Here is an 11092-nt window from a genome sequence, read left to right on the forward strand (position 1 = left end):
CATGATCTCACAGTTCATAGGTTCGAGCCCCATGTCGGGCTCTGAGCTGACAGCGTGGATCCTGCTTGGGATTCTCTCTCTCTCCCTCTCTCTGTCCCTCCCCACCCACCCACCCCAAAATAAATAAATAAACTTTTTTTAAAAAAGCATTATACGAAGAAAGTCCCTTCCTCTACACACACTCCACTATTCTCAGGGTGTAAAAATCCAAGGCTTAAAACATAGTATTGGTGAGGATGTTGAGAAATTGGATGACTCAAGCTTTGCTGGTGGGATTGTAATATGGTGGGGCTACTGCGGCCGACAGTACGGCTGTCCCTCAGATCGGTCAACGTAGAATTAGCATAGGATGCAGCAACTCCGCTTCTGGATAGAGACCCAGAAGAATGGAAAGTGGGGACTCCAACATGTGTCTGCACAGCCAGGTTCACAACAGCAGCACTCACAGCAACCAAAAGGTGAAACAACCAAGCGCCCATCGACAAGGAGCGGATAAACCGAGTGTAGTCTACACGTGCAGTGGGACACTAGGCAGCCTTAAAAAAGGAAGGGAACTGAGACACAGGCTTCACACGGATGAGCCCTGAAGGCGTGCTAAGCGAAACAGGGGACAAACAGTGCAGGATTCCACTTATTCGAGGTACGCAGTCGAATTCACAGAGGCGGAAAGCAGAATTGAGGCTCCCAGAGGCTGGGGGAGGGGGAGGCGGGGATTTGTTATTTCATGGGGACAGAGTGGCAGTCTGAGATGATGACAAGGTTCTGGAGACAAACGGCGGTGATGGTTGCCTAACAGTGTGAACGTACCCTTAAGATGGCTAAAATGGTTACGCGTGTTTATGTTATGGATGTTTTACCATGATTAAAAAAGTAACAACCTTTATAAAAAAAAAAGCCGGGGAGAGCCACATAGGAGCCCCCAAGACACAATGATTTCTTTTTTAAGTGAAATTTCCATGGGGTATGGACTCCAGTGTCCCAGACCTCAGGGATAGGTGGTTGTCATTCACAAGCCTACAGGCACAGGGACAGTGATGCCGAGGGTCCAGAGAGCAGCAGAGGTGGAGACAGCCACATGCAGTCGTTTGCTCGGCCTAGAGGTGCTCCCCCACTGGTGTTTCCTCCCAACGTGCCCCTTCCCTCCCCCATCACGTCGCCGGGACCAGGCGTGTATAATATCATACTTATTAATGCAGCCACTTACTGGGTGGACTCATCGATTCCTCATGACCCCATGAGATAGGAACCACCACTGCCTTTGCTGTACAGGGGAGGAGACTGAGGCACGGAAACGTTCAGTCCCTTGCCAGAGTTTTCACCAGCGTTTGGGGACAGACACAGGAAGCAGAAATAGGCCAGCTGGCCCTACAGCCATACTCTGAGTCATAACGCCTACCGCCAGCCTAATACAAGAGGTGCCTGTAGCCAGGAGTAAAGGGATTTCCTAACGCAGGTATTTTATCGTTGATTTGTCTGGGGTTTTGTGAAGTCGGGCCTCGTGGGAGAAGCCAGCTACCTCAAGGGTGCTGATGAGGACGGCCGCCCCCTTGTAGCGAACGCTGCGTCCCGGGTGCCATCGCCGTGAAGCCTCACAATCCCCCAGGAGGGCAGATAATGCGCCTATTTCACAGACGAGGACAGCGGGGCTCAGAGTCTTTGACCAACTTGTCTGCGTCGACTCCTGAGATGGGACCAAAATCCAGGTGTGGCTGACCTAGAATCCCTACCCCTAAACCCAGCAATCCTCAAAGGGGCCTATCGGGGCTCCCAGGGGACTCTTGGCATCATCTAAAGACATCTTCGCTTCTCTGGACTCAGCGAAGCAGCTGAATGCCCCAGTGGGCAGGACACACACTGCCCCCCACCCCCACGAGGAACCATCCAGCTCAGAACGTCAACAGTGCTGAGGTTGAGAACCCTGTTTCAACCCTCAGCGGTACTGGGTTCTCAGTTCTAGGTTCCTAAAAATCTCCCCAACGTCTTAAAATACACACCGTGGCACGTCAGGCGTGGCTATCTCCAGGTGGTGAGTTGTATTTTCTTCTTTTGGCAAAACTGCGTCTTCTCAATTATCTTTGGTGAATATGCATGAGTCTTGTAAGTAAGTCTCCGCTTTTTAAAGAAGCTTTAAGTCGGAGAACCCTTCTGGGTTGCCATTTCGTTACCTGATGCTGAGTTTCAGGAAGGCGGGTCAGGGTCAAGGTCTGGCTCTGCCAGTTAGTGGAAGCCACCCTGGGACTTCGCCTCTCTGGACCTCTCTGTGGCCTCATCGGCGACAAGGAGACCAGACCTTTGGCACCTGTGCCTCAGTCACCTGCGGTGCCCGGCCAGGCGCCAGGGACTGTGGGGCTGAGCGTCTCACACACGTTAGCTCTGTTCACCTGCCCCAAAGCCCACAGGGTTGGACCCTGGAGCCAAGGAAGGAGCAGCAGCCTGCCCAAACTCACGCCCGTGGTAGGTGGTAAACCTGAGGCTAGAACCCAGGATGTTTGCCTCCCAAAGGCCTTTCGTCTGCACAGCCCACTGCTCCTTTTCACGCCAGCGAAGGACTCAGCAATGGCGTCTCTGCTTTCCTGCCCGTGGGGGTGCTTTGCACAGGCTGCCCCTGAAAGACAGTGGAAGAATCCCGCATATGGCTGGCGCCCTCGAGCTCCTTGAGCATAAAGGGCTGTGTGGCACCCATCTCGCTCCATCCTTCCAGGCCCAAGGGATCTGGGCTGACTCAGGAAGCTGCCTTCCTTAACCCTCGCAGGCAGGGGCAAAAGGCCAAGTTTGGGGGGGGGGGGGCAGCGTTCTGCAGAAGCGGGGTGAGGAGGGCTAGCTGACCAGAAGAGGAAAGAAGCCAATCGCGAGGCTCGGAGGAAACTGCATGGAGCTCGTCGGTCTTGCTTCCCCCTCCATCTTGTGAAGACGGGACCCTGCCCGCAGCAGGCGGAGGGCCGAGCTCAGGTGAGCACTGAGGCACGTGTTCCGCCACCCAGAGGCTGTCAGCTCCAGGCCGTGACCCCACGGAGGTCGGGGTGCCCGAGTTAGCAGGTGTTTTAGTACAAGCATGTTTGATGCAATATCTGGAACATACTTATATTTAAGAAATTATCTGGGGCGCCTGGGTGGCTCAGTGGGTTAAGTGTCTGACTTCAGCTCAGGTCACGATCTCACGGTTCATGAGTTCAAGCCCTGCATCAGGCTCTGTGCCATCAGCATGGAGCCTGCTTTGTCTGGATCCTCTGTCTCCCTCTCTCTGTCCCTCCCCCTCCTCTCTCTCTCACATGTGAGTGCACACACTCTCTCTCAAAAATAAACATTTGAAAAAAAGAACTTGTTTATTTGAAGTTCAAATTTAACTGGGCATCCCTTATCTTACATGGCAGCCCCACATGGGACAAACAGGGCTGAAGACCTCAGTGCTGGCCCTTCTCGTGACAATTCTATCCAGACGGGTCACAGTGGCCCTTTACGTACTAGCACTGGGACCTGAACCCTCAGCCTTGGCATCTTTTTAAAGACACGTTGTCTTACCCGCCTTTCCTGCATAATATCCTTCCTTGGCTCCCCCATTAGCCAAGGCTAACGGCTCACCTCCTTGGCCAAGTCTGTTCCATGCCCTGCTGTGCCCCCAGGGCCCAGACACAGAGCAGGGCAGTGAACATTGGCAGAATGAACAGATGTGCCATCGTCTACAGGAGGATGGCCCCAGTTACCTCCAGCCCCACTGCTCACCCCTCCCTTCCTCGCTCCCTGGAACCACACCCAGCTTCTTTCACTCCCCACCGTCACCCGCCTCCCACCCCAGCTCATCCTTCAGTCTCAGCTTTCCTGACTTCCACCCCAGGTTCCAGAGTAAAAAGAATGCCTTCCCATTCTGAGCATGCGGGCGATGTCGCACTGCTCTAAGCGCTGCGGGGTGGCTAATCCTCCGGACATCAGGGTGAGGTGCACAGTTCCAAGTGTGGACCACCTTTTCATTCTCAGTGAGGGGGCGGCCAGAATTCCCGGCCACACGGTCTGGCTCCCAGCCCACACCTGCACCAGCTCCCCTCCTAACCTCCTGCATATGGGACTTTCTGCCCTGGGCTCTGATTGCCTGTTCGCTAGTCTGCCCCCTACGCTTCATGAGGGGAGGGACGGCGTCTTGTTCCCTGCAGAACCCCCCCAGCACCTGTCACAGACCATGTCTGGTAATAAGAGTATCAATCAACATTTATTGAGCGCTATGTTCCAGGCACTTTTTTTAAATTTTATTATTTTTGAAAGAGAGAGAGAGAGCATGTGAGCAGGGAAGGGCAGAGACAGAGGGAGACAGAGAATCCCAAGTAGGCTCTGTGCCAGCACAGACGCGGGGCTCGAACCCACACACGGTGAGATCATGACCTGAGCCAAAACTAAGTCAGACACTTAACCAGTTGAGCCACCCAGGCATCCCCCAGATACTTTCTAAATGTTTTGTGTGCTTCATTCAATTTCCATGATAATCTCAGAAATTGTAAGCACTATTGTTAGCCCCCGCCCCTTTACAGATGAAGAAGCTAAGGCACAGAGAGGTTAGGATAGTAGCCCAAGCCCCACAGCCAGTCATCTGGCAGCCAAACTTGCTGATGTGGTTGAGTGAATAAAGGAGCTTTTCTGGAGACTTAACAAGATCCCAGGAACCAGCTGGTGAAATACGGGGGGGTTACTGCAGACGTGAGGAAACAGGCACAGAGGAGCCCCACACCAAATCGCCTCTGGACAGAACAGGCTCTCATCTCTAGAGGCCAGGACCGGCTGCATTCACACCCTTAAAAGATTCTGAGACCCTGAATACTTATCTAATACTTTATCCTGTTTGATATTAATAAACAACAAACCAGAGTAACAGTAGCTGATTTTGAGAACACGCGGTCTGCCTGCTGAGTGCCGACTGCCCCACACGCCCTCTGCCACCGAACTTATGGCTATGACCCTCAGTTTATCAAGGAGGTTCAAAGCAGCAAAGTGGCTCTCCTAAGGCCGTGTGGCTCCTTGGTGACAGCGCCGGGATCTGAGAGTCAGCCTTGAAACGAGGGTTTCCATCTATGAACAGGCAGTGTTGTGGGGCACCGGGGGGCTCAGTCAGTTAAGCTTCTGACTCTTGATTTGGGTTCAGGTCACAATCTCACGGTTCGTGGGTTCGAGCCCCACGTTGGACTCCGTGCTGATGGTGTGGAGCCTGCTTGGGATTCTCTCTCTCCCTTTCTCTCTGCCCCTCCTGTGCTCATGCTCTTGCTCCCTCTCTCAAAATAAAATAAAAATAAAACTTTAAAAATAAGCAGTGTGACAAACTGCGACACTAAAGTTCTGTACAAGACATGCCTCAGGGAGGGAGGGTGGCCCCCTCTTTCGCTGCAGAGCAAACGTCCCTGGGGAGAGGCCACGACAGCTTCCCTCTCTGTCCCCAGAGGCAGCCACGGATCATCGGGAAGCTGCGGTTTTTACCAGAAGGATCTCTAACAAAGCTGACTTACTTCAATTTACTCCACACTTCCCAAGACGAGGGCCCAAGCCAACCGAAATAAAAGTTCATTCGTTGCTTTTCTTTCATTAACTGGTGGCCAGTGAACACCTGTGCTGGGCACCTAGGCGTTATCAGGGTCAAGTCACAGCTCAAGCTGGTGCAGGGAGAAAGTCGAGAAGACGGGAAAATAAATGGCTGGGCAATGAGGCACCAGCGACATCCACGCAGGGAGGTACGGGGGCCACAGAAGGTGCCCCAGCCCACCTGGAGGGGACAGAAAATAAAACCCAAGATGAAGCATGGAGAATAAGTAGGACTTGGCCGTGAGGAGACGTTGGGAAGGAGGAGGGTCAGAGGGACAGCATGTGCAAAGGCCAGGCGGTAGGCATGAGGAAGCCTGCTCTGATGCCTAAATTCCCTCATCCCCGCAGAGCACGGACGGTACAGTGGGGAGTGGGGAAAGCCTGGGCAGGCAGGTGCCCACTTGACGCTGAGGACAAAGGGAAGCCACGAAAGGCAGGTGCAAAGACACACTGCTCCCTGCTGACCCAGGGCTCCCTGGCCTTTCCCGGCCCCCCACAGATGGGGAGGGGGGGCTTGTGATTCCTTCTAAGTGTGGCCAACGGGCTGTGAGCGGAAGGGAGACGTGTCCCTTTCAGGCTGAAGCACCTAAAACAGTGCGTGGGCCTGCAGGTCTCCTCCCTGCCATGGGGACCCTGGAGCCACAGGCACCTAAAAGACAGAGCAGTCGGGGGTCTGAGTCGCCATTCCACAGGGAGCTTCCCCCGAGAGGCGCCAGGTCCACAGCCGACCTCGTGGGAGTGAACAGTAAACTCTGGGCTCAACCACTGAGGTTCTGAAGTTTGTTTCTAGAAGCACAGGCACAGCAGAGTGAGTCTAGCCTGACTAAACCAGAATATGACATCCTTGCTGACTCACAGTCAGAGAGAAGCTTTGGTTAGACAAGCCTCATAGGTATCAAAAGTCGGATCAGAAATACTTAGGTTTGGGGGCACCTGGGTGGCTCAGCTGGCTAAGCCTCGGACTCTTGGTTTCAACTCAGGTCATGATCTCGCCATTGTGAATTCGAGCACAGAGCCCGCTTGGGATTCTCTTCCTCTCTCTCTGCCCCTCCCTCACTTGTGCTTTATCTCTCTCAAATAAACTGAAAAAAAAAAACTCTTCAAGTGTCAATTTCCATCATTTAACATAATTTTTTTTTAAAGACAAAAAAAATATGGGGCGCCTGGGTGGCTCAATCGGTTGAGCATCCGAATTCAACTCAGGTCATGGTCTCGCAGTTCATGGGTTCGAGCCCCATGTCGGGCTCTATGCTGACAGCCGGGAGCCTGGAGGCTGCTTCAGATTCTATGACTCCCTCTCTCTCTGCCCCTTCCCTGCTCATACTCTCTGTCTCTCTCAAAAATAAACAAACTTTTTTTTTAAAGACAAAAAAAAAAAAAATTTAGGTTTGCAGTAAGCACCTGCAAATGGGTTTGTGCCCACTGGGATTTGATCCTGGTCTCTGCTCCACAGGCTGAAGTCTCTCTCTTGTGCATCGTGGTCACATGGTGACTAAGTAAGCAGTGGCATCAGGAGAAGACAGGGGGTGGGGGGGTCCAAGGCCGCCTCGACTCAGCCCCTCAGAAACCGACAGGAGGGCCATCAGGGCTCGTGTTCTCACTGCCCACCACGGTGGACCGCCACCCTCCCGCCAGCGCCTTTCTCCTCGGCCTCCCGCACTCGGGTCTGGGATGTGCTCCCTCCCGGCCACCGGATGAGCAGGTCTCTCAGAGGCTGCTAGAAAAGCGTGTCTTCTCAGATCAAAAGGCACAGGCTGGGGCCAACCGGTGGCCAACTCTTGTTTTCAGCTTGGGTCCTGACCTCAAGGTTCTGTCCCGACAGTGCGGAGCCTGCTTGGGATTCTCTCTCTGTCTCTCCCTGCCCCTCTCCACTCTCTTCCTCTCTCTCTCTCTCTCAAAATAAACAAACTTAAAACAAAAAAAGACACAGTCTTGCAAAGACAGCCCCTCGCCACGACGCTGCTCCCTCCCTAAAAGGCATCTGGGGGAAGGTCGGGGTCCCCGTGACTCTCTTAGAGCACAAGGTATCCTTATGCTTTGGTCTCGAAATTTCTTACTAGAGGAGCAAATATTCTAATCTTTTTAGCTGCTGCAAACAGGGTTTTTGCGACTGGTAGCCTAACACCCCCGAACAAACAGGCTCGTTTCCTTTACAAATGTGATCGATCAATAGCATCACGGGTTCACTCAGCCCCAGGAGGACGGGGACCAATGAAGGCTCAAAAAAAAAAAAAAAAAAGCCAGCTGTCTCTGCAGGCTGTTTGGCCTGGCCACCTCGGGTATGTCTGGAACCTGAGAGACAGAGCAGCCGGAACTCAGGTTTCTGCATCTCCTCAGTGTGGGACCCCGGGCACCACTCCTGCAGGTCACGGGCATTCAAGGTCTGTGTTAAAAACTGCACAGCCGCATCCCCGTATCTGCAGCTGATCTGATGCCAGCTGCCCCGCTTTCTCACATCTCCCTCCCCGAGCTCAGCGCGCAGCCCCACAGCCATCTGCGGAGGGAGCTTTGTGGGCAGGTGTAATTGTTACGGATGCTTTGTGTGTCTGCAAGGGGCAGCCGCACCCGCATGGGCTGCTCTGGCCTCCCACAAACGCGCCCCTGCTCCCCGTGCACTCGGTCCTTGGCCCCACTCCTCTCCGCCTCAACAGACAGAACTCTGAGCCCAGCAGAAGACACCCTAGGCTTCTCAGTTTCTCCTTATTTGGTCTCATCTCACTGACGAATCCTAAATGCACAGATGGCAAGAGCGGAAGGGACTTTAGGAGGCAGGGGGCCCAGAGTATTATTCATTTTACAGATGGGAAGACTGAGGCCCAGAGGGGAGGTGGAGCTGGCTCATGCTATGACTTAAGAGACAAAGCCAGAACTAAAACCCAGGTCCCCGTGGTATAGAAAAATCTCCTAAACATAAAGCATGCCTTATGCTTGTGGTCAAGTGCACATAAGGTAGAAACGCTACTCAAACTGGGTTGATTATTTAAAGGTCTCATGGCCTCCCATACCTGAGAAGTCCAGAGACATGCCCAGCTGGGTCCTGTAGGTGAAGAAATCTCTCTGGATTCTCCATCTCCTGGCCCTGCTGCTTCCACGCTGCTGGTGGACGGGGTCTCCCCACGAGCTGGCAGGACAGCCCTCGGCATCTCCAGGCCGTCGCATCCATCCACCTCTACAAGCCCAGAGGGAAGAAAGTGTCCACCCAAGGCCCAGGGCCGACCCACCTCTGAACACCTCTAACTGTGGCCCTCCCCCACCCAACCACCTGAACAGGAGTGAGGGGGGCCCTCCAAGGGCACCTGGTGCTGTGGTCAGAGGAGGGGACGGGGGTTCACAAAGCATCAGATGTCCGCCACTGTAAGGACCATGCATTATAGTCCCTTTGTGTCGCCCACAGACCCTGGAACCAATGTCTGCCACGTATGAATAAACAAGATGAGTGAATGGATGGTGTTTCATAAACATTCACCGACCCGCTGATCCATCAGCACTGTGCACTCGTGCTACAAAGCCCCAGGGACCCCCTGATCTCACCCCACATCCCCTACCCCCACCCCAGGTGCCCTGCAGGACACTGGACAAGCCCATGAGTCGCAAGGCAGGAAGCTGCCTATTTCAATCACTCTAATGAATCGAGAAAGCCCCCTGCCCAGGGCTGGCCCAAAGCTTCTCCCCCAAGCACTCCCCACCGCGACAGGATCCCCGACTATAGCAGCATAAACACTACTGCAGAGTAAAGAACACAGGTTTCCGAATCCAACAGACCCAGGTTCAAACCCCAGCTCTGCCCCTTAGTAGCTGAGCGTCCTCCTGCACGGTGGGACCCCTCCGTGTCCTTATCCATAGGGTGGGCATACTCATAGAGGCACCTGGGTGGCCCAGTCAGTTAAGCATCTGACTTCAGCACAGATCAGGATCTCGCGGTTTGTGAGTTTGAGCCCCACCTCGGGCTCTGTGCTGACACCTCGGAGCCTGGAGCCCACTTCGGATTCTGGGTCTCCCTCTCTCTCTCTGCCCCTCCCCCACTCGCGTGCACACATGCGCGCTCTCTCAAAAAATAAACAAACATAAAAAAAAAAAGTAGGCATAATCATAGAACCTACCTTGGGGAGTAAGGTGAGGGTGAGGTGACTGCATGGGAAGTCCCCGGTGGCTGGGACACTTCATGGGTGGCCACTGTTAGCTATTCTGGGTCCCAGAGGACCACTCTTAACCCAACGCCATCCAACAGATTCGTCACATAAGCACCGCAGAAAGCAGACGCTTCTGGGCGCCACCTTGACAATAAGGAGTGGGGAAGGGGTCCGGAGTAGGGGAAAAGCAAACCCATGGGGCCACCACCGTCTCCAAAGGACTTCTGCAAACATTAACTCGCTGAATCCTCCCAGTAATGCTGGCGTGGGCTGCTACCGCTCCCTTTACGCAGACGAGGAAAGCCGAGGCTCAGAAAGTCAAAGTCCTCTATTTGCACGTCTACCGCACCCACGCAGTTAGATGACCCCAAGATCAGTCCCCAAGCCACAGTCTATCATATAGGACCTGCTCCCACTCACGGAGCCACTCGCCTCTCCCGGAGAGAAACCCTCCGACGCGGCCCAGGCAGAGGTCCACGAAGCAGATGGCAACACGCCGCGCTCCTCACAGCCCTCTTCTCCCCCATTAAGAAAGTCTACCACTTCCTGCTGTGACTTGGGACAAGCAACTAAGACACCCCGAGCGTCCCCGCCTTCTCTGTGGGGTTGGGGTGACACTGGTGCCTTCCTCATAGGCGGCTGTGCGCTGAAGCAGGGAGAGAGGTCGTCCCCCCCTGCTCACCCCATCACTTCCGAGGGGAGCGCGTCCCAGAGCCAGCGCAGCTGCGAGCCACCTAGCCCTCCCCTTCCTTCAGAGGCGGCACGTGACCCAAGTCCATCCAATCACGGTGCCCCAAGCGCCCGCCTCGTGCCTGGATGGGCACATGACCCAAAGGGGCCAATCCGGTCCCTTGCAGGAACTTGAGGAAAAGACCTCTCCTGCCGCAGGAGTGGCTAAAAAAGGGCCCGCTGGGGGCCACGCCCCCCACGTGCAGCTGGGGGCGGAGTCAGATCCAACTGAACAAAGACGACGGGGAGTGGGGGCAGGGAGGTTCTCCCCAAGAAAACTGAGATGCTGTTTCCGGAAGAAACGGGAACGCGGGCTGGGGTTGGCCAGAGCGACAGATGGTCATCACAGACCTTATCATCAGCAGGTTCTAGGAACTGAGCTGACATGTTGCCAAAAATCAGACCATTGGCGCCCTGGTGATCCCAAATTCCTCAGGCCACCTCCCAGTTTCTGGAAGGAGGATCCTGGTCAGAAAATGATTTAAGGACGCCAGACAATGCACGGAGTATTTGAATTCAGTCCCCAGCTTGGATGCGGGGCTCAGATGATTTCAGATTTATTTGCAACTCACCGCTCTCTTGCTGACGCTGTAATTATTTTGTCAGGATACTTCTTTAGCACCAGGGTTTGCTTTTGCCCGGCGGCCTCCCCAGGGCTTGTCTGTAAACAGAAGGTG

General features: G+C 54.3%; 1 protein-coding gene across 3 annotated transcripts in view; it reads right to left on the minus strand.

Moving 5' to 3' along the window:
• Positions 1-10434, minus strand: part of LOC128311096 (uncharacterized) — an 88208-nt gene extending 77774 nt beyond the window's left edge. For all 3 annotated transcript variants that reach the window (XR_008289050.1, XR_008289049.1, XM_053199825.1), the window contains exons 1-2: positions 9657-10434; positions 8562-8723 (exon numbers count right to left, since the gene is read on the minus strand). Coding sequence is in view for 1 of the 3 variants with exons in the window: in XM_053199825.1 (XP_053055800.1) it covers positions 8562-8723; positions 9657-9720 (226 nt within the window). In the remaining 2 variants the exon portion in view is untranslated. The remainder of the gene's footprint in view (positions 1-8561; positions 8724-9656) is intronic.
• Positions 10435-11092: the final 658 nt, after the last annotated feature.

This window comes from Acinonyx jubatus, chromosome A3, assembly GCF_027475565.1.
Source record: "Acinonyx jubatus isolate Ajub_Pintada_27869175 chromosome A3, VMU_Ajub_asm_v1.0, whole genome shotgun sequence".
Classification (NCBI taxonomy): Eukaryota; Metazoa; Chordata; class Mammalia; order Carnivora; family Felidae; genus Acinonyx; species Acinonyx jubatus.